Below are 27,969 nucleotides of genomic sequence, written 5' to 3' on the forward strand. Positions count from 1 at the left end.
AGGAGAGCTCCTAATGGAATGTTCCAGAGGTAAGTGGTCTAGGGTTGGAGAATAAGGTATAATCTGCTGACACCATTGTATTCATTCAGCAGATGCTCTTACTGGAGTAACATAGTAATAACGTCCTCAAAAAATGTATTACATCAATATTTTCTTCCTGACTACTTAATCTCAATAACTCCTAATACTGACGACGAAACTATAGTAAAGGAAATCTTCATTCAAGTGTACCACTAGGGCCCTTGTGTAATGGACATGACAGGTCTGAGAAATACGACTCCATGTCAAATGGAGTGTGTCATCGTTTCTGATGACAGCTTTAAAGCTACAGTGTATGGGTCCCTGCATGGAAAGTCTAGTAGCCCTCATCACCTTCCAAACCCAAGACACTTGAAATTCTCCTCCTAAGAGAGGAAAAACAGCACGAGCCAAGACTATATAATAACAGTAGCACGGGGGAGGGAAAGGAATGGATGAGATTTCAACTAACCTTCTTAGTCTTGGCCTTCTTCTCATAGCTGTCTGAAAGGGGCTTCTTCTTCGGCTGCAGAGTGGCCTTGGAGAACAGGTCCTCAAACGCCTTGGTGTCTACGATATCTGGCTCCTCCAGTGAACCCCACAGTGTATTATTACTGGAAACAAGAGACAGACTGTTAGTCTGGGGCTGAGGGAGAGATACACTTCCATACGTTGAGGAGCACCACAGTTCAACATAAAACCCTTTTCAATAACAATGTTACTGTGATGTCAGGAGACTGTTATGGGGACTGTTACGGGGGTGACTTGGCGCCGGAAAGGAAGACTGACATTTTACGTGCCCCCAACCGATTGTGTTATTTTGTTTGTTTATTTGCGCTGTTTGTAACTTATCTTTTAAACTTATTTTGTACATAATGTTGCCACTACCGTCTCTTATGACCGAAAATAACTTCTGAACATCAGGACTGCGATTTCTCACCACGGACTGGCAGAATAATTTTTTACCTTTAACGAGTGTGACGTGCCTGACGCAAATTATTTACTGCTTTCTCAGGAATAGGCCCAGATCCCCGCGATTTGCATGATAAGGAGGCGGAGAAAATGGGCGGGAGCGCGGAGTGCCTTCGGAGAATTCGTAGGTGATTGAATAAACCACCACTTCCTTCCATTCTGCTAGCAAACATGCAATCTTTGGATAATAAAATCAATGACCTATGTGGAAGATTAAATTACCTACGGGACATTCAAAACTGTAATATCTTAAGCTTCACAGAGTCGTGACTGAAAGATGACACTACCAACATACATCTGGCTGGTTATGCGCTGTAGCGGCAGGATAGAACAGCGTCGTCTGGTAAAACAAGGGGTGGCGGACTATGTATTTTTGTAAATAACAGATGATACACAATATCTAAGGAAGTCTTGAGCTATTGTTCGCCTGAGGTAGAGTATCTCATCATAAAATGTAGACCACACTATCTACTTAGAGAGTTTTCATCTGTATTTTTCGTAGCTGTGTTACATACATAAAGACTGAGGCTGGCACTAAGACAGGATTGAATGAGCTGTATTCCGGCATAAGCAAACAAGAAAACGCTCACCCAAAGGACGAAGCTCCAAGTAGCCAGGGACATTTATGCAGGGAAAATCAGTATGTTAAATGTGCATCCAGAGGGAAAAAACTTTGGACAACCTTTACTCCACACATAGAGGCGCATACAAAGCTCTCCCTCGCCCTCCATTTGGCAAATCTGACCATAATTCTATACTCCTGATTCCTGACTACCAACCCATAGCTCTCACGTCTGTAGCCATGAAGAGCTTTGAAAGGCTGGTCATGGCTCACATCAACACCATTATCCCAGAAACCCTAGACCCACTCAAATTTGCCTATTGCCCCAACAGATCCACAGATGATGCAATCTCTATTGCACTCCACACTGCCCTTTCCCACCTGGACAAAAGGAACACCTATGTGAGAATGATATTCATTGACTACAGCCCAGCATTCAACACCATAGTGCCCTCAAAGCTCATCACTAAGCTAAGGACCATAGGACTAAACACCTCCGTCTGCAACTGGATCCTGGACTTTCTGACGGGCTGCCCCCAGGTGGTAAGGGTAGGTAACAACACATCCGCCATACTGATCCTCACCACAGTGGCCCCTCAGGGGTGCGTGCTCCATCCCCTCCTGTACTCCCTGTTCGCTCATGACTGCACAGCCAGGCACGACTCCAACACCATCATTACGTTTGCCGGTGACACAACAGTGGTAGAGTACAGACTACGACCCTGCCTCACACAGGAAGCGGCGCAGGTCCTAATCCAGGCACTTGTCATCTCCCGTCTGGATTATTGCAACTCGCTGTTGGCTGGGCTCCCTGCCTGTGCCATTAAACCCCTACAACTCATCCGCAGCCCGTCTGGTGTTCAACCTTCCCAAGTTCTCTCACGTCACCCCGCTCCTCCGCTCTCTCCACTGGCTTCCAGTTGAAGCTCGCATCCGCTACAAGACCATGGTGCTTGCCTACGGAGCTGTGAGGGGAACGGCACCTCAGTACCTCCAGGCTCTGATCAGGCCCTACACCCAAACAAGGGCACTGCGTTCATCCACCTCTGGCCTGCTCGCCTCCCTACCACTGAGGAAGTACAGTTCCCGCTCAGCCCAGTCAAAACTGTTCGCTGCTCTGGCCCCCCAATGGTGGAACAAACTCCCTCACGACGCCAGGACAGCGGAGTCAATCACCACCTTCCGGAGACACCTGAAACCCCACCTCTTTAAGGAATACCTAGGATAGGATAAAGTAATCCTTCTCACCCCCCCTTTAAGATTTAGATGCACTATTGTGAAGTGACTGTTCCACTGGATGTCATAAGGTGAATGCACCAATTTGTAAGTCGCTCTGGATAAGAGCGTCTGCTAAATGACTTAAATGTAAATGTAAATGAGTGGTAGGCCTGATCACCGACAACGATGAGACAGCCTATAGGAAGTAGGTCAGAGACCTGGCCGTGCGGTGCCAGGACAACAAACTCTCCCTCAACGTGATCAAGACAAAGGAGATGATTGTGGTCGACAGAAAAAATATGAACGAGCACGCCCCCATTCTCATCAACGGGGCTGCAGTGGAGCAGTTTGAGAGCTTCAAGTTCCTCGGTGTCCACATCACCAACAAACTAACAAGGTCCAAGCACACCATGACAGTCGTGAAGAGGCCACAACAAAACATATTCCCCCTCAGGAGACTGAAACGATTTGGCATGGGTCCTCTGATCCTCAAACGGTTCTACAACTGCACCATCGAGAGCATGGTTGCATCACTGCCTGGTATGGCAACTGCTCTGCCTCCGACCACAAGGCACTACAGTGGGTAGTGTGAATGGCATAGTACATCACTGGGGCCCAGCTTCCTGCCATCCAGGACCTCTATACCAGGCGGTGTCAGAGGAAGGCACAAAAAAATTCCAAAGACTCCAGCCACCCTAGTCAGAGACTGTTCTCTCTGCTACCGCAGGGCAAGTGGTACCGAATCTAGGTACAAGAGGCTTCTACCCCCAAGCCATAAGACTCCTGAACATCTAATCAAATGGCTACCCAGACTATTTGCAATGCCTCCCCCCCTTTTACACCGCTGCTTCTCTCTGTTGTTATCATCTATGCATAGTCACTTTAATAACTCTACCTACATGTACATATTAACCTAAAAACTCACCAGTGCCCATGCACATTGACTCTGTACCGGTACCCCCCTGTATATAGTCTTTTATTTTACTGCTGCTCTTTAATTACTTGATACTTATATTTCTTATTCTTATCCGTATTTTTTAAAACTGCATTGTTGGTTAGAGCCTCGTAAGTAAGCATTTCACTGTAAGGTTGCATGTGACTAATGCAATTACATTTGATTGGATTTTACTTCTTGGGAAAAGTGGAATAGCTAGGGGACTTCTCAGTACAAATTGTCCTGTGCCAGAGATAAACAATGTGTGAAGCTGTTTATTTGATGTTTACTTGGGCTGTGCAGTGTTTACTTCCATATTTTGATTCAGGGCAGAAGTTTGCAGAATGCAAAGAAAAGCGACTTCAATTTCCGCTTTTTAATAAAAAGTCACATTTATGACTGATGCTTCTGAAAATCATATGATTCAAGTGTCACTGGGTTTGAGATGTGAGGTTCCAGCACTAAAGGAGCATTTCAAATAAACTACAAGGAAGACAGGACGTTTTCCGTTTCCTCTGTTGCTGGGTAACGCTGAAAGCAAACAGAGAAGGAGTCTGATGATGTCTCTCTTTGTACAGAAGCCTCCCAGAGTTCAGCCTTGCTCTGCCACCTTTACTTTCCATTCCTCTTTTAAATCATAGAAGAGAACTATCCCCTGGGTTAGACAGTGTGGCAGCCTCAGGCTCTGTTTGATAAGTGATCCGGCCGTCTCTGATAACACAGGGAGGGGAAGATGAAGTCCACCATAACTCAGTCTGTATATAGGCAAGGTCAGACAGCCTCACAGGCAACATGTTCACTGAGAGAGGTTCATCAGGACCCACCTATGTGAGGCAGACTTACTGTACGTATAACACAGGTCATGTTAACTTTTCAATTACAGTTTATCTACTGATAGTAATATGTAATGTTGCATGATTTAGCAACTTTCTATAAGGGATCCCTTTGTAAAATGTAATAGGCCTATTGCCTCTGTAGATGTACTGTATCCATACTGTATGGGCTGTAGATATAAAAAAATATATATTTTACTTAACCTTTATTTAAGTCAGATAAGAAAAAAATATTATTTACAATGATGGCCTACCCCGGCCAAACCCGGACGACGCTGGGCCAATTGTGCGCCGCCCTATTGGATTCCCAATCACGGCCGGATGAGATACAACCTGGATATGCCTTATCTGTGTTTGTGTTCATGAGTTTCTCTCTACTGTCAAGTCATGAGGTCAGGGTTTGGCCGGCCGGGGTTGACTCGTTCAGAAAGGAGACATTTTTACCACGGTGGAGACAAAGGAAACTCAACAAACAGATAAAAAAATGGGTCCTCTGATCCTCAAGAGGCTCTACAGCTGCACCATCGAGAGCATCCCGACGGGTTGCATCACTGCCCAGTATGGCAACTGCTCGGCCTCTGACTGCAAAGCACTACAGAGGGTAGTGCGTACAGCCCAGTACATCACCCTGGCCAAGCTTCCTGCCATCCAGGACCTCTATACCAGGCGGTGTCAATTGTTAAAGACTCCAGCCACCCTAGTCATAGGCTATTCTCACTGCTACCGCACGGCAAGCGGTACTGGAGTGCCAAGTCTAGGTCCAAAAGGCTTCTAAACACCTTCTACCCACAAGCCATAAGACTCCTGAACATCTAATCAAATGGCTACCCAGACTATTTGCATTGTCCCCCACCCCTTTCACGCTGCTGCTACTTTCTGTTATTATCTACACTATGCATAGTCACTTTAATAACTCTACCTACATGTACATATAACCTCGACTAACCGGTGCCCCCGCACATTGACTCTGTACCGGAACCCCCTGTATTTAGCCTTGCTATTGTTATTTACTGCTGCTCTTTAATTATTTGTTACTTTTATTTATTTTTTAGGTGGGCGGGTTATTTTTCGTAAAACTGCATTGTTGGTTAAGGACTTGTAAGTAAGTATTTCACTGTAATACCTTCACCTGTTGTATTTGGCGCATGTGACAAATACGATTGATTTGAAAATGTTGGCCAGCTGGTCATAGCTGAAATACCACAGCAATCAAACACATAGACAGAGACTCAATTAGAGTCGAGTGTGTCCATTTGGGCCCAATTTGCTATTGGCTACCCACGGCGGTGGGGAAAGTATCTGTCTGGGACAGCCAAGAGGCTTTATCCAAGAACATAATGATACTCCCAAAAATCTTCCCTTCACAGGGACCAATTCAAATAACTCCACGTAATGGGCTCTGACTGACTCCAGCAAAATGCAATGAATCAATGTTGAAAAATGTTGGGAAAATACATCTACGTAAAGTCATCTACATCGACAAAGCCTTCCACAGCAGACAGCATTTATAATTGACTGGACCATGCATGTATTGACATGTAATCCCTGTAAAGCACAGTTAACTATGTCTTCCCTATTACAGCTTCCTCATGAAGCCTGCTCTGTATATACAGCGAAATTGTGTGTATTTTGACATTTGTTCATTGACCTGGCCTTTTTGAAAGTGTACTGTATTTACCCTCATAATGTCTATCCAGAAACGTGTTACAGTTAATAGTCCTGTTTAATGCTGTTCAACTGTAAACTTTATAGCAGGCATGTAACCGCTGTGGCCCACTCAACCCTCCCCCATTAGCCAGGACCAGAGGGTGTGAACCACAAGTCAACTTCCTCTACCAATCCAGCCATAGAAATACAAGGCCATAAAGCCGGGAGCCTGGCATCCAGCAATACAAACCACAGCCACTGGAAATGTGCTGAAACATCTCACTTGGGCTCCTGTCCTCATCCAGGGTACTAGTGTAGGGGCGGTCAATCCAGCCTGATGTTTTACTGTATTAGAGTGTCTGTGTACCTGATAGAAGTGCCATAGTGAGGAGAGAGAAACAGAAGTGATAATAAATCTTGTGAATGGGCTATAGAAGAAGTAGGTACTTATTGTCCTGGATCTGTATCCTGGTCCAGTATAGAGGCTTCATGGGAGTGGCCGGTTCCAACGCAGGCTTCCTTGGGACCTTCTCTGCTGCCTGGCCGAACCCAAACCCAAATCCTCCCCCAGGAGGAGGAGGTGGGCCGCACCCAGGAGGAGGGGGAGGAGGAGGAGGGCCGGCTCCAGGTAACCCAAGGGGAGGGGGAGGTGGGGGACCAAAACCTGGGAGGGGGGGTGGAGGTGGTGGCCCCATGTTGCCAGGTAACGGGGGAGGAGGAGGTGGAAGCAGTCCTATTTGGCCAGGGAGGGGAGGAGGAGGGGGAGGAGGAGGAAGAGGAGGAGGAGGAGGAGGTGGGCCAGGCAGTCCTCCATGCAGACTCAGGTTGATGGAGTCCAGGTTGAGTTTCTTAGGCACGTTCTGGCTGGGGCTGAGACCAGACCGGCTGGCCTCACCCTCGGGGGTCCTGAGGAAGGTCTCCCTGTCTGTCTGGATGCAGACGTTACGGAAAGTTTTGGGGGGCAGGTCGTCCTCAGTGGACACACAGGTCTCGCGGAGCTTGCCCCTCTCAAGACCCTGGCTAAAGGCCTGGTAACGGTCTGTATGCATCTTGCTGATGACTCCCTCCAGCCGGGACACTGACACAGCATGCTCCCCTCGCACCTGGAAGATCTGGAGCTCAAAGTCCGTCTGTGTGGAGCAGGAGCACAGAGATAAATCAGAAACATCCCACTCAGCCATATGAAACAGAATCACATACTGTGGGGCTCCACAAAGACCCCTGGGTGACACAATGAGAGCATGCGAGGGAAAATGGCCATCGTTACCTTCATTTAATTAAATTAAGTGATTTATAACATCATGCCCACTCATTTTCATTCCAATCTTTCATACCCAACAGAAAAGTACAAAAACTGACAACATAATGAAGAGCTAATAAGCTGGATGTTTATTGGAAGTTTCAAACATCAACATAATCCAGCCAAATTTGAGGAAAAGTGAAAAGGAGACCATTTTGCAATGTATCCGACACATGTTTCTTGTTAGCATGGGGGTCAGCAAGGAAAATGAATTAGGCACGTTCCTATCCTTTCTCATGGTTTAACTACATGTTTATGAGTGTCAATACGATGGCTTGATGCAAGGGATTAGAGATAGATGGCAGGATAACACACAGAGGAAGACCTCTACACGCGGAGGATGTCATCTATAACTGCTGAATCAGCACTGCTTCAATAATAGTCATTTTCAGACACACTTTCCAGAGACAATTTGCTCAGGTAAGGTTGTTGTTCAGAGAAATTGTTCCATAAATATGGTTAACAATCTGCTCTATGACCCTCTTACTCGTCTCAGGCTGTTCTTGGAACACAGAGGAAACATAACAAATAAATGTGACTACTCCTCTGAGACCTGTGAGAAACTATTTCAAATACTGCTTTCAATTGCATCACCTTGGCACTGGTGGCTCAGTTGAACAAACAATGCATTATGGTGCTTCAGCAACAGAGCGGAATCTGCTGAGTTTAGAGGGTGAACTATAAACTAGATCTTACAAGAAATAATGGAGACATTTCCCGTTGGAAAGAGACAGGTCAGTAAATGAGATCTTTGGGTGCATCCATGTTGTAAACTGTGATCCTATGTCATATGAGGAACTGCCAGGAGCTTCACATCTGGAACACATCATGACATCACAGCTTCCTCTCTCAATGATGACCTCATATCAAATGTGGCTGGGATGTCACATTTAAGACAGGATGAGTCCTACTGTATTTGAGGACTATCATTCAAACACATGCATATCATTGTTGTGCTGTCAATATTAAACCTTGTGCCTGACAACAGTGTTATGCCACAAAAGTGTGAGCCAATTCATGAGATGCTTTGGTTGAAAGGACCATTTGATGGAGTCAAAGGAGACACCAGACCCATTTAAGGCCAATAATATATTTAGATAGAAATGCAAGGCTGTCCATTTCCTATGGTGGTGAAGAGAGGTGTGTAACCACACTTTGGGCCATTGAGACATTCTCAGACATCAAGCCTGGAAAGTCCAGTCACTAAAGACAATAGTTGGCTTTGCATCTGTGGCTCATTGGTGACATCTAGTGTCACTGAAGAAAACTGCAGTGTCCTGGGTTCATTAAGTATTAGTTACTTTGTTATTACATGCGGACAGTAGGACATGGTGAGGAAACTGCATTTGGTTGAAACAAACCCCAGCATTGAAATCAGTAAGAGTGATATGTAGTGAACTGTTTAAAATAAAGAGGATAACTTACATGTAATTTCTCCAACTCCTCTTTGCATTCTCTCTTCAGCTGCAAGAGGGCAGCCTGGTGCTCTGGAAGGGGAAAAAGACATCCACTTACTATAGCTAGAACACATGACAATGTGAGCCCTCAGGACCTCAGACTGAAGGAAAGGTTCACCTTCCAATAGGACAATGACACTAAGCACACAGCCAAGACAACGCAGGAGTGGCTTCGGGACAAGTCTCTGAATGTCCTTGAGTGGAACAGCCAGAGCCCGGATTTGAACCCAATTGAACATCTCTGGAGAGACCTGACAATAGCTGTGCAGCTATGCTCCCCATCCAACCTGACAGAGCTTGAGAGGATCTGCAGAGAAGAATGGGAGAAAGTCCCCAAATACAGGTGTACCAGGCTTGTAGCGTCATACCCAAGAAGACTCAAGGCTGTAATCACTGCCAAAGGTGCTTCAACAAAGTACTGAGTAAAGGGTCTGAATACTTATGTAAATGTGATATTTCAGTTTTTTTAGTTTTAATAGATTTGAAAATAATTCTACAAACCTGTTTTTGCTTTGTCATTATGGGGTATCGTGTGTAGATTGATGAGGGGAAAAACTATTTAATATATTTTCTGAATGCACTGTATGCCATTAAAAGAGCTTATTTAGGAAACTAAACCAATCTGTTTTCAATGTCCTTCCTGTTACTGTAAAGGATACTGCATTTTCAAAGACTGCTTTATTTACTTTGCCTCATCATCTCACAGTAAACTACAGCAATATCACATATATATGGCCAGAGTATGTGAGAATAAGAATGTCTTCGACATTCGACAACCACATAAAAATATGTTTTTGTCAGCTAATTCTGCAGTGAACCATATAAATAGCTTCTGAAAGTATGAACAAGTTAGATACCTCAGCGGTAAAGCTATTAGAGCTAAACAATCTGCTGTAGAGGGGATATTACAGTATAATGTCTGGTGGTTAAAGGATTCAAGCAATTTGTGAGAACAAACCAATAATTATGCAGTTTCAAGGCTAGTATTCTGATAGAGTAGAAGCACAAGAGTCAATGGTAGGCTTATGGCTCATGGTAAATGGTGTGTGTGCTGTGTGAAACAGCATGGGTGTGTGTCTACAGTAAATGGATGTGCACACACACATAAACATGCTCTTTGTTGTTTTTATCTAGCTACCTATCAGCTTGGACCTTTGCTCAGCCTTCCAAACTCCATGAGCAGTGAGATGGCCTGATATACCTGCCACATAATGTCTCTGCTACAGTACAGCAGGTTCTAGGCTGCACAATGTCTCTGCATCTAAGACATTAAGAGAAATGAGCATCTCCCTGTAACGTAGTTGGATCAGCCTATTTAGAGTCATGTGTGCCTTTACCCTATTTGTGTGAGTATTCTTCTTCGTGAGAGAGAGAGAGAGAGAGAGAGAGAGAGAGAGAGAGAGAGAGAGAGAGAGAGAGAGAGAGAGTGTGAGAGAGAGACAGTGTGAGAGAGAGAGAGAGAGAGAGAGAGAGAGAGAGAGAGAGAGAGAGAGAGAGAGAGAGAGAGAGAGAGAGAGAGAGAGACAGTGTGTGAGAGAGAGAGAGAGAGAGAGAGAGAGAGAGAGAGAGAGAGAGAGAGACAGTGTGAGAGAGAGAGAGAGAGAGAGAGAGAGAGAGAGAGAGAGAGAGAGAGAGAGAGAGAGAGAGAGAGAGAGAGAGAGAGAGAGAGAGAGAGGGAGGGAGAGACAGAGAAAGCATAGCCAGGCTGAGAGAGTGGCAGGCTCCCCAGCCCCAGCTTATCTCCAAACTACCTCCCGAAGCTCCACTATACCCTGTGATGCTAGCAGTCATCTCAACATACAGCAAGCAGCATTACCGTAGAGGAAAGGTTACAGTGAGTTCCTGCTTTAAAAGGATTTAAAGGGTTTTCTTATACCCTGTAACTGGGCTAAGCTGGCTGTACAGACACCAGCAGGGCTGCACTACTTGTTTGTATCACCTCTCAATTAGATTAACCAGTCAGGTTAAGTAAGGAGAGAACCTGCCCTGGGTAAAACAGGGTGGAGGCACTCATGATCAGTAGATTATCTTATCTTGTGAAATGTAGCTAAGGCAGATAACAGCATACAGGTGTTTCTCAATAAGAGATTGTATGATATTGCAGAAGAGGTGTAGAGTAAGTGGAAAGCTCCAGGATGGCACAGGTCCTTACCTGCCTCAGTGTACCTGAGCCCCACCTTCTCCTCCTCATCCTTGGGCTTGGGCGGGGGCCAGATGGCTTGGAGCCGCCCGGGGGTCCGGTCCTCACTGTCTGCAGGGGAGGTGACCTCAGACTGGGAGGAAAGACAGCAGATGATACCTCAATTAACACAGAACATACATAGAAACTGTACACACTCTCCAAGGCTTACAGTACAGTCGGTGCCCAATCTGACTGAGAAGTCAACACGTGGTAAGATATGAGACCATCTCAAATCAAGAATATCCCCAAAGTTAATAACCTATGAGATAATATCACTTTAAAGTTACAAACATATTGGTTTAGTCCTGTCTGCATTGCATATGCCCAAGAAAACACAACATCGCTTTACATTCATAAATGTCAAAACCTTGGTGATCTGAGAAAAAAAAGAGGATGAATAGCGATCTCTAAAATACAACATACATACGGAATACAGCCTTGAGTTAGACACAAACAGTACATACGTTAGACTCTGCTGGACCTTTTTGCTCACTGCTGCTAGGAGACTTGGACGTTCTCTCACAGATGGATTTCAGCAGCTCCTTTTCACTTCTGTTATTTTCCTTGACAGCCTCTAAATCCACAGGCTCTTCTGTATCCTTTTTAGCAGGTTTGGACCTCTTGAAGGTGTCAAGTGTTGTGTGTGAAGCTTTCCTGCTGTCTGCTGGTGGGGTGATGGGGATGTGCTCTGGACCCTTGTCTGTCACCCCCTCCTCCCTCCTCTCCGGGTCCCTGTCTGGGTCTGGCTTGTCCTCGGCCTTGGTCCCGTCTAGGTTGAGTAGCTGGCTGATCTGCCCTAAGAGATTACTCTTGGTCTCAGACACAGGTTTGGGCTCGGGACGTTTCTTGGGGGTGCTGCTACTGGAGGTGATCTGCTCAGGGAGGTTCTTGATTTTGTTGATGCTCTTCTTCAGGCTCAGCAGGGCCAGGTCAGTGTCTCTCTGTTTGATCTCAGACACTGTCTCCCTCTCCTCCCCCACAGCCCCCTTCTTCAGAACCCGCAGCCTGCTGAACAGGGCAGGAATTTCGAAGGAGGGGGCCTGGCAGGAGGCTGTGCCCCTGGTGGGAGACAATGTGGTGGAGGGCGGGTCTGTATCGGGCCTCCTAGTGGCAGGCATGTCGCCTTGGTCCCTGGGCGAGACAGAGACAGGAATGGCACATGGCTGGCTGTCAACTGGGGACTTTCCAGGGACATGCGTGTCAGGCTGCTCCTCCAGGCAGGGGGAAGATGGCTCTGCTGCTTCAGGTGGCCTGGAATCAGAGAGGGCGGAAGGGGAGTCGAAGCAGGGAGCATTCTCTCTATGCTCCTCAGTTCCAGTGTTTTCCGACAATATTTCCTTCCTCTGTCCAGTATCTTGGTCCGCTGGCTGTCCTGACGGAAAGGCAGTGTTGTCTGCTGCTGCCTCCGATGTCTGGGGTTCTGAGGTCAAAGACAGGTTAAGAGGTAAAGACACTGCAGGGTTTCCAGCACACACGTCAGTTAGGCCCAATACCTCCTGGCTGATGCTGAAGCCTTTGGCTACTTTGTGGTGATGATGGCTGGACCCCTCTGCACCCATGGCTGCTGCATCCACACCCACCTCCACAGGCCTGGGATCAGTGGATAGGTACGTGCTGCAGCCGTCTCCAGGCACTAGTGGTTTGGAGACAGAGGAGATGAGACCAAGATCTGTCCCACTGTCAGATCTGCCCATAATCCTTCCAGAGAACAGAACAGAGGTGTCTTTGAGGGATCTTTCCACAAGACTTTCTGGCTTGAACACAGGCAGCTCTAAGTCTGTATCAATGGCACCTCTCACTGGGCCAGCGGGTGGCAGCTGACCAATGTTATTATCGTTCACTGTCCACTGGTCATCGTCAGGTGGGAGGGACATTCCAGGGGTGTCATGCTTGTCTGATTGGCTGAGGCTGCTGATCCCCTCCTCATCTTCCATTACTGTGTCGCTGCAGATCTCCACCCTAGTGACCTGGACCAGATCTGGGTCGGCCATGGACACAGACACTTGGCCTGGGTTAGGAGGAGAGGTCACCGAGCTACTCTGCCTACTGGACTCATTCTCCCATGATTCCATCCTGTCCTCCGTATCAAGGAAGGTGGCCTCTCCATTATGAAGAACCTCACGCCTACCCCTCACATCTCCCCCCACTCGAAGTCTGTCGTCACTGATAACATCCAGAGCACTTTGATCATGAACCCCTGTGAGATAGTTATCTTCATCAGGCAGGGTCCTGAAAGCCGTCAGCACCGCAGTCTCTCCCGCCAGCCTCTGAGGCTCAGGCTTGTCCCCACGTGTAAACATAGTGGAGATCTTACTGCGGAACGAACTGGATTGCTGCTTCCCCTGACCGTTAGAGCTATTACTTACACTGTCCATTTTCACAGAACCCTTTACTGTCATGTAGCATGTACTTAGACCAGTGAACTCCTAGCCAGCAGGTAGAGGCTACCCGAGCACAATGTGTCCATTCAGGGTGTCACAAAAGGCTCATCTCTACACCAAGAGGAACCTCGACCTGCCAATTTGTGTTCCACTTCTACTGGTTTCAGTGAACAAAAAGGCCTTTGTGAGGACAAATCCCCTAGCTCTTCTTAACCTCTCCAGGAGGGCTCCAGGTATAACCCCTGCTCTCCTGCAATCCTGTATGGCAACACAAGACCCTGCTGTGTTGCATATAGATCACTATCTCCAATCACAAACAGCCTCGACTCCACTGTACGTTAACTGTCACTTCCAGTGATGTAAAGCCGAGTGTAATTCCAATGACTTTCCCGGTCAAGTCAAACTGTTCAGAGGCAGGAAGCATGTCCTGGAATAATCTCCCTGGGAATCCAGGAGCAACTCATTTTCAGTTTCTCAAGAAAACATTAGAACCCGTTTTAAAAGTTATTTCAGGGTGGTCTGGAAGGTTCCATTTCCCCTCTATGTGTAGGTAGAGAGACCTGATTCAGAGCAACTGTCTGAGTTGCCCTCCTGGCGTGGTTCTTTCCCCTCTTTCCCTGTGTCTTTATGTGTACAGGAGAGCTCTGCTTTCCTGAGAAAAGACTCCAGGTTGGAAATGGTTGAAAATGTGCCTTGAAAATGTGCCTCACTGGTCTACCCGGTCTGGCCCCGCCTCCTCCCCTCCCTCCCCTGCCCTGACTCGGAGGGATCTGTGGCGGCAAGCAGGACAGGTGTCTGATTAGTCCGTCTTACTTCCGCAAAATATCAGTGACAGGTAGCTGGAGCTCTCTGTTGCTTAGCACTATCCTTTCTTAGTGTATTTTAAACAGAGTGGGGCTGCTAGCTAGTTAGCTAGCTAATCTCCTGGTTGGTTAGGTGGACGGTGGATGAGGTCCAGCCCAGTGTTACAGCTGGTAGTGCTCTCTATACTATTAATGCTTCAGCTGTGGGGATTAGTCAGTCTGGAACTGCTGCTGCTGCTGCCCAGCCCTGACCACCACTCCAGCACTGCAATCTTGTGTCGTCAGTAGCCTCGCTAACATCAAGGGGCTAACACTGCTACAGTTTGCTGAGAGGAAAATAGGTTTTGATTCCCTCATCTCAGAGTGTGAATGTCATTAGAAAAGATTAAGGTTGTCTTCACACTAAATCATAAACGGAACACATACATATACACACATTCGTTTTCTAGTACAGTGAGTTTATAGGAAGTTTACACAGACAAGTAACATTGTACTCTGTCTGTAGTCTACAAAGCCTGCTGCTTCAAATACGATGGGTTCAAAAATCTTTCAAGCACCATGCGCCCTTTATAGGAACACAATGTGCACTTGACAGATCTTAGCACAAAACAGAGCACATAGGCCTGAAAAGTACTTAGTGAAATTAGGGCTACTTGTTCATTGAGCTTTCAGACGGAACTCAAAGCCCTAGTAAGGCCATATTTGGCCTTAGCAGCCAAAGTTCACTCCTACTGCATTCCTCCAGACACAGATTAAGAATGACAAATTGTTGTCAAGGTGATTTAGAGCCCCATACCAAACCAGACATGAGGTTTGTGTTCAAAGACAAAATGTTTGACATTAATAATACATACCTGTAATCATTAATAATCTATTAGATATTAAATAATCATATGTATAATGTATTAGAAAATACTATTGTATTTAAACATAATGTCTCTAACTGGGATTAAAATAAATCCACAGATTGTCAGTCAGAGGCTCTCAGTCAAGCCCGGAGCGAGGCGCCCTGAGCCCTGGCCCATTATGTAATAGCATTGGCTTTTAATTTACTCAGTGTAAATATATCAGCTAACCGCATAGCCAGGTCTCAGCTGGATTTACGCTGTACTGTGGGCTGAGAGGAGCTGAGTCACAATGACAGACAGTTAGAGGAGGGTCCTTTTTACAAATCCCACACTGATCACAATGACTTGAAATACAAGTCACCCCAATGTCTGTGACTACATGACTACAATAACAGCTTAGGCCACACCACAGATTGTCGGTATCTTATGCTGAGACAGTCTACCACTAGAGGAAAAACACAACAGGGATTACTTTTGTTATGATATGATGGCTGCAACAGAGATCGAGGAGTGGCTGTTGATAACACAGCTATGCTACTCTGTCTGACAACCACACAAAACAATCTACTGTTGCTTAGCTTAGTTAAACAGTATGATCGATTCTTGACAGACAGGCACAGTAATTGTTTAGTTGTTATAATTTATATGACCTTCTCTTGACACTTTACCCAAAATAATAGATGTGCTGGCAGGTGACAGGTGGTGGTAAATCAATCTAGTTGAATTTGATGACTAGATACTGGGTCACCATGTTAACAGTAGATCTACCATCCTAGGTAAAACATTGAAATGTGACAATACTACCCTGCCTGTCACAAACAGCTGGTGTTTGGGTAGATTAAATATGTAGACTTTGTTTTTTGGGATCTCTCGCTCAGCTGTAGAGATGTTTGGCAAGCTCTGAAGAATCCATATGTTTGGTTTCAGTACAGAGTGAAAACACCTTGAGACACACTGTACCAACAGTAGGTTTTATATGTGTGTTAGCGTGTTTGGCAGACCCACACAAGTCAGGTGCCCTGGCCTGTAGCAAACACATAGTTGAGCTTCTTAGCTCTACTCACTAAGAGAAAGGGAGCTAAATACTGTGCATGACACAATCAATCCGCTCTAATATGGTTTACAGTGACTTGACAACTGGGCACTACAGCCTTAGAAAGCATGTGCTATCTAGGGCTGCCCCCATAGGATAACTCATTAATGAACCCTTTTTGTTTCCAGGTAGAACCCTTTTGTGTACAGGTACAACTATTTTGGCTTCCATGTAGAACCCTTACCGTGCTTCTACACCTGCATTGCTTGCTGTTTGGGGTTTGAGGCTGGGTTTCTGTATAGCACTTTGAGATATCAGCTGATGTGAGAACGGCTATATAAATACATTGGATTTGATTTGATTTGATTACCACAGAGGGTTCTACAGTCGTGGCCAAAAGTTTTGAGAATGACACAAATATTAATTTCCACAAAGTTAGCTGTTTCAGTATCTTTAGATATTTTTGTCAAATGTTACTATGGAATACTGAAGTATAATTACAAGCATTTCATAAGTGTCAAAGGCTATTATTGACAATTACATGACGTTGATGCAAAGAGTCAATATTTGCAGTGTCGACCCTTCTTTTTCAAGACCTCTGCAATATGCCCTGGCATGCTGTCAATCAACTTCTGGGCCACTGATGGCAGCCCATTCTTGCATAATCAATGTTTGGAGTTTGTCAGAATTTGTGGGTTTTTGTTTGTCCACCCACCTCTTGAGGATTGACCACAAATTCTCAGTGGGATTAAGGTCTGGGGAGTTTCCTGGCCATGGACCCAAAATATTGACGTTTTGTTCCCCGAGCCACTTAGTTATCACTTTTGCCATATGGCAAGGCGCTCCATCATGCTGGAAAAGGCATTGTTCGTTACCAAACTGTTCCTGGATGGTTGGGGGAAGTTGCTCTCGGAGGATGGCTGTGTTCTTAGACAAAATTGTGAGTGAGCCCACTCCCTTGGCTGAGAAGCAACCCCACACATGAATGGTCTCAGGATGCTTTACTGTTGGCATGACACAGGACAAGCTTTTTTCCAGATGCCACAAACAATCGGAAAGGTGATTCATCAGAGAAAATGACTCTACCCCAGTCCCCAGTCCCCAGCAGTCCAATCCCTGTATCTTTTGCAGAATATCAGTCTGTCCCTGATGTTTTTCCTGAAGAGAAGTGGCTTCTTTGCTGCCCTTCTTTACACAAGGTCATCCTCCAAAAGTCTTTGCCTCACTGTGCGTGCAGATGTACTCACACCTGCATGCTGCCATTCCTGAGCAAGCTCTGTACCGATCCTGCAGCTGAATCAACTTTAGGGGACGGTCCTGGCGCTTGCTGGACTTTTTTGGGCGCCCTGAAGCCTTCTTCACAACAATTGAACCGCTCTTCTTGAAGTTCTTAATGATCCGATAAATGGTTGATTTAGGTGCAATTTTACTGGCAGAAATATCCTTGCCTGTGAAGCCCTTTATGTGCAAAGCAACGTGATGACGGCACGTGTTTCCTTGCAGGTAACCCTGTTTGATCGAGGAAGAACAATGCTTCCAAGCACCCTACTTTTGAAGCTTCCAGTCTGTTATTCAAACTCAATCATCATGACAGAGTGATCTCCAGCCTTGTCCTGGTCAACACTCACACCTGTTAATGAGGGAATCACAGACATGATGTCAGCTGGTCCTTTTGTGGCTGAGCTGAAATGCAGTGGAAATGGTTTGTGTTTTTGGGGGATTCAGTTCATTTTCATGGCAATTAATTGCAATTCATATTATCATTCTTCATAACATTCTGGAGTACATACAAACTGAGGCAGCAGACTTTGTGAAAATTAATATTTGTGTCATTCTTAAAACTTGTGGCCATGACTGTACATGGAACCAAAGAGGGTTTTACCTGGAACCAAATAGGGTTCTTTAAAGGGTTCTCTTTTGGGGACAGCTGAAGAACCATTTCATAACCTTTTTTTCAAAGAGTGTAGAAATGGTGGAATGTGAAGGTGTTAGCAGAGTGGCAACAGTAGGTCCTGGGCTCTGGGAACCGCCACGGTACACGGTACACAGCACAACATCCCAGATCTCATAATGTTCATGCAACTGGAGGAATTCATGTGGTTAAGCAAGTCAAATCAAATCAAAGTGTATTTGTCACGTGTGCCGAATACAACCTTACAGTGAAATGTTTACTTACAGGCTCTAACCAATAGTGTAAAAAAAGGTGTTACGTGAACAATAGGTAAGAAAATAAATAAAACAACAGTAAAAAGACAGGCTATATACAGCAGCGAGGCTATAAAAGTAGCGAGGCTCCATACAGACACCGGTTAGTCAGGCTGATTGAGGTAGCACGTACATGTAGATATTTTAAAGTGACTATGCATATATGATGAACAGAGAGTAGCAGTAGCGTAAAAGAGGGGTTGGCGGGTGGTGGGTGGCGGGTGGAGGGACACAATGCAGATAGCCCGGTTAGCCAATGTACGGGAGCACTGGGTGGTCGGCCCAATTGAGGTAGTATGTACATTAATGTATAGTTAAAGTGATAAACAGAGAGTAGCAGCAGCGTAAAAAGAGGGGTTGGGAGGGGTTGGGGGGGGCACACAGTGCAAAAAGTCCGGGTGGCCATTTCATTACCTGTTCAGGAGTCTTATGGCTTGGGGGTAAAAACTGTTGAGAAGCTTTTTTGTCCTAGACGTGGCACTCCGGTACCGCTTGCCATGTGGTAGTAGAGAGAACAGTCTATGACTGGGGTGGCTGGGGTCTTTGACAATTTTTTGGGCCTTCCTCTCATACCGCCTGGTGTAGAGGTCCTGGATGTACTGGGCCGTACGCACAACTCTCTGTAGTGCCGTGCAGTTAGAGGCCGAGTAATTGCCGTACCAGGCATTGATGCACTCAGTCAGAATGTTCTCGATGTTGCAGCTGTAGAACCTTTAGGTTCCTGAGGGGGAATAGGCTTTGTCGTGCCTTCTTCACGACTGTCTTGGTGTGTTTGGACCATTCTAGTTTGTTGTTGATGTGGACACCGAGGAACTTGAAGCTCTCAACCTGCTCCACTACAGCCCCGACGATGAGAATGGGGACGTGCTCGGTCCTCCTTTTCCTGTAGTCCACAATCATCTCCTTAGTCTTGTCTACGTTGAGGGATAGGTTGTTATTATGGCACCACACGGCCAGGTCTCTGACCTCCTCTCCTCGCTGTTTCTTCAATGTCTGTAATCAGGCCTACCACTGTTGTGTCGTCTGAAAAAGTGATGATGGTGTTGGAGTCGTGCCTGGCCATGCAGTCGTGGGTGAACAGGGAGTACAGGAGGGGACTGAGCATGCACCCACGTGGAGCTCCAGTGTTGAGGATCAGCGTGGCAGATGTGTTGCTACCTACCCTCACCACCTGGGGGCGGCCCGTCAGGAAGTCCAGGATCCAGTTGCAGAGGGAGGTGTTTAGTCCCAGGATCCTTAGCTTAGTGGTGAGCTTTGAGGGTACTATGGTGTTGAACGCTGAACTGTAGTCAATGAATAGCATTCTCACATAAGTGTTCCTTTTGTCCAGGTGGGAAAGGGCAGTGTGGAGTGCAATAGAGATTGCATCATCTGTAGATCTGTTTGGGAGATATGCAAATTTGAGTGGGTCTAGGCTTTCTGGGATAATGGTGTTGATGTGAGCCATTACCAACCTTTTAAAGCACTTCATGGCTACGGACGTGAGTGCTACGGGTCTGTAGTCATTTAGGCAGGTTGCCTTTGTGTTCTTGGGCACAGTGACTATGGTGTTCTGCTTGACACATGTTGGTATTACAGACTCAATCAGGGACATGTTGAAAATGTCAGTGAAGACACCTGCCAGTTGGTCAGCACATGCCTCGGAGCACACGGTAATCCGTCTGGCCCCGAAGTTTTGTGTATGTTTACTTGTTTAAAGGTGTTACTCACATCAGCTACGGAGAGCGTGATCACACAGTCATCCGGAACAGCTGATGCTCTCATGCATGTCTCAGTGTTGCTTGCCTCGAAGCGAGCATAGAGGTGATTTAGCTCATCTGGTAGGCTCGTGTCACTGGGCAGCTCGCAGCTGTGCTTCCCTTTGTAGTCTGTAATAGTTTGCAAGCCCTGCCACATAAGACGAGCGTCGGAGCCGGTGTAGTATGATTCAATCTTAGCCCTGTATTGATGCTTTGTTACTTTGATGGTCCGTCGCAGGGCATATCAGGATTTCTTGTAAGATTCCGGGTTTGAGTCCCGCACCTTGAATGCGGCAGCTCTACCTTTTAGCTCAGTCCGAATATTGCCTGTAATCCATGGCTTCTGGTTGGGGTATGTACGTACAGTCACTGTGGGCACTAACGGAAACATGGATCACCACAGACAACACTGCTACTCCTACTGCTCTCTCTTCGTCCGCCCACGTGTTCTCGCACACCCCGAGAGCTTCTGGTCAGCGGGGTGGTGGCACCGGGATCCTCATCTCTCCCAAGTGGTCATTCTCTCTTTCTCCCCTTACCCATCTGTCTATCGCCTCCTTTGAATTCCATGCTGTCACAGTTACCAGCCCTTTCAAGCTTAACATCCTTATCATTTATCGCCCTCCAGGTTCCCTCGGAGAGTTCATCAATGAGCTTGATGCCTTGATAAGCTCCTTTCCTGAGGACGGCTCACCTCTCACAGTTCTGGGCGACTTTAACCTCCCCACGTCTACCTTACGACCCTGCCTCACACAGGAAGCGGCGCAGGTCCTAATCCAGGCACTTGTCATCTCCCGTCTGGATTACTGCAACTCGCTGTTGGCTGGGCTCCCTGCCTGTGCCATTAAACCCCTTCAACTCATCCAGAACGCCGCAGCCCGTCTGGTGTTCAACCTTCCCAAGTTCTCTCACGTCACCCCGCTCCTCCGTTCTCTCCACTGGCTTCCAGTTGAAGCTCGCATCCGCTACAAGACCATGGTGCTTGCCTACGGAGCTGTGAGGGGAACGGCACCTCAGTACCTCCAGGCTCTGATCAGGCCCTACACCCAAACAAGGGCACTGCGTTCATCCACCTCTGGCCTGCTCGCCTCCCTACCACTGAGGAAGTACAGCTCCCGCTCAGCCCAGTCAAAACTGTTCGCTGCTCTGGCCCCCCAATGGTGGAACAAACTCCCTCACGACGCCAGGACAGCGGAGTCAATCACCACCTTCCGGAGACACCTGAAACCCCACCTCTTTAAGGAATACCTAGGATAGGATAAGTATTCCCTCTCACCCCCCCTTTAAGATTTAGATGCACTATTGTAAAGTGACTGTTCCACTGGATGTCATAAGGTGAATGCACCAATTTGTAAGTCGCTCTGGATAAGAGCGTCTGCTAAATGACTTAAATGTAATGTAAATGTAAATGTAACGTGACTGATGTGATGTACTCCTCGATGCCATCGGAAGAATCCCGGAACATGTTCCAGTCTGTGATAGCAAAACAGTCCTGTAGTTTAGCATCTTCTTCATCTGACCACTTTTTTATAGACCGAGTCACTGGTGCTTCCTGCTTTAATTTTTCTTGTAAACAGGAATCAGGAGGATAGAGTTGTGGTCAGATTTACCAAAGGGAGGGAGAGCTTTGTACGTGTCTTTGTGTGTGGAGTACAGGTGATCTAGAATTTTTTCCCTCTGCACATTTAACATGTTAATAGAGATTTGGTAGAACTGATTTAAGTTTCCCTGCATTAAAGTCTCTGGCCACTAGGAGCGGTTTCCTGTTTCCTGTTTGCTTATTTCCTTATACAGCTGACTGAGTGCGGTCTTCGTCCCAGCATGTCTGTGGTGGTAAATAAACAGTCACGAAAAGTATAGCTGAAAACTCTCTAGGCAAGTAGTGTGGCCTGCAATTTATCACAATATACTCTACTTCAGGCGAGCAAATCTAGAGACATCCTTAGATTTCGTGCACATACAAATATGCACATACCCCCCCCCCGTCTAAAGAGTTGGCTAAAGAAACCAGGCCGACAGTGTGCTGTTCTATCTTGCCAGTGCAGCATATATTCTGCTAGCTGAATATCCATGTCATCATTCAGCCACGATTCCTTGAAATATAAGATATTACAGTTTTTGATATCCCGTTGGTAGGATATTCGTGATTGTACCTCGTCTAATTTATTGTCCAATGATTGCACGTTGGCGAGTAGTATTGACGGTAACGGCAGCTTTCCCAGTCGCCTTCTCCGGGTCCTGACCAGGCATCCGGCTCTTTGTCCTCTGCACCTGCGTCGCTTCCTCTTGCAAATAAAGGGGATGTCGGTCCTGTGGGGTGTTTGGAGAAGGTCTTCTGCGTCGTCTTGTTGTAGAAACAATCTTTGCCTAATCCGAGGTGAGTGATCGCTGTCCTGATATCCAGAAGCTCTTTGTCTAATCCGAGGTGAGTGATCGCTGTCTTAATATCCAGAAGCTCTTTTTTTGCCGTAAGATACGGTGGCAGAAACATTATGTACAAAATAAGTTACAAATAACACAAAAAGCCCACATAATAGCACAATTGGTTGGGCGCCCGTAAAACTGCTGCCATTTCTTCCGGCGCCATTTCTTCAGTAGAGTGGAGTACACGCTGGCTTGGAGCCATGAGGTAACAGCAATGTCATGCTACACTGCTCTGAGAGTGGATATATAATGATGACTACTGTTAATGTGTAGTTGCCTTCAAATCAAATCAAATCAAATCAAATTTTATTTGTCACATACACATGGTTAGCAGATGTTAAATGTGAGTGTAGCGAAATGCTTGTGCTTCTAGTTCCGACAATGCAGTGATAACCAACAAGTAATCTAACTAAGAATTCCAAAACTACTGTCTTATACACAGTGTAAGGGGATAAGGAACATGTACATAAGGATATATGAATGAGTGATGGTACAGAGCAGCATACAGTAGATGGTATCGAGTACAGTATATACATATGAGATGAGTGTGTAGACAAAGTAAACAAAGTGGCATAGTTAAAGTGGCTAGTGATACATGTGTTACATAAGGATGCAGTCGATGATGTAGAGTACAGTATATACATATGCATATGAGATGAATAATGTAGGGTAAGTAACATTATATAAGGTAGCATTGTTTAAAGTGGCTAGTGATATATTTACATCATTTCCCATCAATTCCCATTATTAAAATGGCTGGAGTTGGGTCAGTGTCAATGACAGTGTGTTGGCAGCAGCCACTCAATGTTAGTGGTGGCTGTTTAACAGTCTGATGGCCTTGAGATAGAAGCTGTTTTTCAGTCTCTCGGTCCCAGTACTGACCTCGCCTTCTGGATGATAGCGGGGTGAACAGGCAGTGGTTCGGGTGGTTGATGTCCTTGATGATCTTTATGGCCTTCCTGTAACAACGGGTGGTGTAGGTGTCCTGGAGGGCAGGTAGTTTGCCCCCGGTGATGCGTTGTGCAGTCCTCACTACCCTCTGGAGAGCCTTACGGTTGAGGGCGGAGCAGTTGCCGTACCAGGCGGTGATACAGCCCGCCAGGATGCTCTCGATTGTGCATCTGTAGAAGTTTGTGAGTGCTTTTGGTGACAAGCCAAATTTCTTCAGCCTCCTGAGGTTGAATAGGCGCTGCTGCGCCTTCTTCACGACGCTGTCAGTGTGAGTGGACCAATTCAGTTTGTCTGTGATGTGTATGCCGAGGAACTTAAAACTAGCTACCCTCTCCACTACTGTTCCATCGATGTGGATAGGGGGGTGTTCCCTCTGCTGTTTCCTGAAGTCCACAATCATCTCCTTAGTTTTGTTGACGTTGATTGTGAGGTTATTTTCCTGACACCACACTCCGAGGGCCCTCACCTCCTCCCTGTAGGCCGTCTCGTCGTTGTTGGTAATCAAGCCTACCACTGTTGTGTCGTCCGCAAACTTGATGATTGAGTTGGAGGCGTGCGTGGCCACGCAGTCGTGGGTGAACAGGAAGTACAGGAGAGGGCTCAGAACGCACCCTTGTGGGGCCCCCGTGTTGAGGATCAGCGGGGAGGAGATGTTGTTGCCTACCCTCACCACCTGGGGGCGGCCCGTCAGGAAGTCCAGTACCCAGTTGCACAGGGCGGGGTCGAGACCCAGGGTCTCGAGCTTGATGACGAGCTTGGAGGGTACTATGGTGTTGAATGCCGAGCTGTAGTCGATGAACAGCATTCTCACATAGGTATTCCTCTTGTCCAGGTGGGTTAGGGCAGTGTGCAGTGTGGTTGAGATTGCATCGTCTGTGGACCTATTTGGGCGGTAAGCAAATTGGAGTGGGTCTAGGGTGTCAGGTAGGGTGGAGGTGATATGGTCCTTGACTAGTCTCTCAAAGCACTTCATGATGACGGAAGTGAGTGCTACGGGGCGGTAGTCGTTTAGCTCAGTTACCTTAGCTTTTTTGTTCCTGGGAACAGGAACAATGGTGGCCCTCTTGAAGCATGTGGGAACAGCAGACTGGTATAGGGATTGATTGAATATGTCCGTAAACACACCGGCCAGCTGGTCTGCGCATGCTCTGAGGGCGCGGCTGGGGATGCCGTCTGGGCCTGCAGCCTTGCGAGGGTTAACACGTTTAAATGTCTTACTCACCTCGGCTGCAGTGAAGGAGAGACCGCATGTTTCCGTTGCAGGCCGTGTCAGTGGCACTGTATTGTCCTCAAAGCGGGCAAAAAAGTTATTTAGTCTGCCTGGGAGCAAGACATCCTGGTCCGTGACTGGGCTGGATTTCATCTTGTAGTCCGTGATTGACTGTAGACCCTGCCACATGCCTCTTGTGTCTGAGCCATTGAATTGAGATTCCACTTTGTCTCTGTACTGACGCTTAGCTTGTTTAATAGCCTTGCGGAGGGAATAGCTGCACTGTTTGTATTCAGTCATGTTGCCAGACACCTTGCCCTGATTAAAAGCAGTGGTTCGCGCTTTCAGTTTCATGCGAATGCTGCCATCAATCCACGGTTTCTGGTTAGGGAATGTTTTTATCATTGCTATGGGAACGACATCTTCGACGCACGTTCTAATGAACTCGCACACCGAATCAGTGTATTCGTCAATATTCCCATCTGACGCAATACGAAACATGTCCCAGTCCACGTGATGGAAGCAGTCTTGGAGTGTAGAGTCAGCTTGGTCTGACCAGCGTTGGACAGACCTCAGCGTGGGAGCCTCTTGTTTTAATTTCTGCCTGTAGGCAGGGATCAACAAAATGGAGTTGTGGTCAGCTTTTCCGAAAGGGGGGCGGGGCAGGGCCTTATATGCGTCGCGGAAGTTAGAGTAACAATGATCCAAGGTTTTACCACCCCTGGTTGCGCAATCGATATGCTGATAAAATCTAGGGAGTCTTGTTTTCAGATTGGCTTTGTTAAAATCCCCAGCTACAATGAATGCAGCCTCCGGATAAATGTTTTCCAGTTTGCAAAGAGTTAAATAAAGTTCGTTAAGAGCCATCGATGTGTCTGCTTGGGGGATATATACGGCTGTGATTATAATCGAAGAGAATTCTCTTGGAAGATAATGCGGTCTACATTTGATTGTGAGGAATTCTAAATCAGGTGAACAGAAGGATTTGAGTTCCTGTATGTTTCCTTCATCACACCATGTCCCGTTAGTCATGAGGCATACGCCCCCGCCACTCTTCTTACCAGAGAGATGTTTGTTTCTGTCCGCGCGATGCGTGGAGAAACCCGTTGGCTGCACCGCCCTGGATAGCGTCTTCCCAGTAAGCCATGTTTCCGTAAAGCAGAGAACGTTGCAGTCTCTGATGTCCCTCTGGAATGCCACCCTTGCTCGGATTTCATCAACCTTGTTGTCGAGAGACTGGACATTGGCAAGAAGAATACTGGGAAGTGGTGCGCGATGTGCCCTTTTTCGGAGTCTGATCAGAACACCGCCGCGTTTCCCTCTTTTTCGGAGTCGTTTCCTTGGGTCGCTGCATGCGATCCATTCCGTTGCCCTGTTTGTAAGGCAGAACACAGGATCCGCATCGCGGAAAACATATTCCTGGTCGTACTGATGGTGAGTTGACGCTGATCTTATATTCAGTAGTTCTTCTCGACTGTATGTAATGAAACCTAAGATGACCTGGGGTACTAATGTAAGAAATAACACGTAAAAAAACAAAAAACTGCATAGTTTCCTAGGAATGCGAAGCGAGGCGGCCATCTCAGTCGGCGCCTTCATAGAGTATCAAATAGGGCCCAGATTTGTTCCTGACCATGTGACCTGACCAGAGTTGTTCCTGACCATGTGACCTGACCAGGGAATACTCTAGGTCCTATTTGCAATTTGGCCAGTTTTTTCCTGGTCAGGTCACATGATTCATGACACAAGTATGATGTATTGCTGCTCTCACCGTGCACTCCAGTCCAGGATAGTAGGGGGTATCTCCGATGATGTCATCTTCTGGGGGCGTGATCCTGAGGATGTCCAGGTGGTCAGGACGGGAGGCGGGGTTCAGGGAGTTCTGGGTCTGGGAGATGGCATCATCACCGTCCAGCATCCAGATGTCGGCCTCCTCTACACACACAAACACACACAGGCACACACACACACACACACAATAATGAATTGTTATGAATTGTAAAGTGTAATAACAGGTATATTAAGATAGACTGAAACACACCATCCGTTAGGGGGGATTTTACAAAGCAACAGAGCCATTATGTATCCTGAATGGATCAGGTGGGTGGAGGAGGAAAGCAGGCATCGACACCTTCTCAAAGTCACAGAGAAAATCCACTGCTGCAGGGTACAGATGCCTATGTATATACTGTCCTTAGCTAGCCTCGCTTCAGCTTGAGGACCGCCAAACACTGATCTGATAAACAAATACCACTATATCCAATATGGATTTATGCGTATGAGTAGATGCATTGTCCATCCTAGGGAATGGTACTACTCTCTCTAAAACAATTGGCTAAATAAACCAGGCCGACAGCTTGTGTGTTTCTGTTCACTCACTGTAACACATCGATTCTGTGTTGGAGGGTGACGTTGCTATGGATTGGTGAACAGAGGAGCCGACATCTAGCCCCCTCAGAGAGAGACTAAATCTGACTGGAGTAGGCTATGTTCTAGCCAAGCTATGGTGGAACAGAGCAGCTAGAACAGGGCTAATGTGAGTAGAGGTTAACGTTCCATAGGGAGGATGGATTCAGTTTGTCCACTTCCGTATGAGCTTTGTGATTCAGATCTCAGAGACAACCTCATCCATAGTCCATCCCCCCTCCAGCCTACGAGCACAAATAATGTAAAGGGTAGGCTAGTTTAGTGCACCCCCCCCCCCCAAAAAAATGAACATAACACAACAGTACATCTCGCTAAAAATACTCCCACGTCCACATGGATGCGCACACGTGGTACTCTCAGACAGTGAAAATATGACTGCACTCTTCCCCTTGGGAGAAGCACTCATGCAAGGTAAATAAAGAGTGGCAGAGGAGAAAGAGAAACAGCAGAGCAGCTCACACTGAACTTGATGCTCAGCGACCTCCATTTAGGGTTTTCTCATGCTGTAATACACTGGGTCACACTGCTATCGCCTCAACCTGTTGTGTGGATAAAAAATGAGATTGATCTGAGAGGCATCTCACCTCCTGTTGCATTAGATGCTCAAATATCACATCTCAGTGTAGTGTCATCACACCCTTGAGCTGCTGTAGCCACACTATAATCTCCTAAACTGCAGCAGTAACCCAGTAAAATACCTCAAATACTGCCTATCCTAAGTCTCCTCAGCCCCAGTTTAGGTCGGAGACAAATGGTTTCAATGCAGTTGTAAGAACACACACAGACATGCATCTGTAGATTTGTATTCAGCCTCAGTATTTAACG

General features: G+C 46.6%; 1 protein-coding gene across 5 annotated transcripts in view; it reads right to left on the reverse strand.

Moving 5' to 3' along the window:
* LOC124046429 (formin-like) overlaps window positions 1-27,969 on the reverse strand; it is a 143,133-nt gene that overhangs the window by 90,953 nt on the left and 24,211 nt on the right. For 3 of the 5 annotated variants that reach the window (XR_006841013.1, XM_046366780.1, XM_046366779.1), the window contains exons 1-5: window positions 11,588-14,169; window positions 11,094-11,214; window positions 8,910-8,971; window positions 6,632-7,314; window positions 491-632 (exon numbers count right to left, since the gene is read on the reverse strand). Coding sequence is in view for 4 of the 5 variants with exons in the window: in XM_046366780.1 (XP_046222736.1) it covers window positions 491-632; window positions 6,632-7,314; window positions 8,910-8,971; window positions 11,094-11,214; window positions 11,588-13,522 (2,943 nt within the window). In the remaining variant the exon portion in view is untranslated. Of the gene's footprint in view, window positions 1-490; window positions 633-6,631; window positions 7,315-8,909; window positions 8,972-11,093; window positions 11,215-11,587; window positions 14,170-26,488; window positions 26,653-27,969 lie in introns of those variants that run through there. The other 2 variants (XM_046366781.1, XM_046366782.1) reach the window with 1 other exon arrangement.

This window comes from Oncorhynchus gorbuscha, linkage group LG10 (assembly GCF_021184085.1).
Source record: "Oncorhynchus gorbuscha isolate QuinsamMale2020 ecotype Even-year linkage group LG10, OgorEven_v1.0, whole genome shotgun sequence".
NCBI lineage: Eukaryota > Metazoa > Chordata > Actinopteri > Salmoniformes > Salmonidae > Oncorhynchus > Oncorhynchus gorbuscha.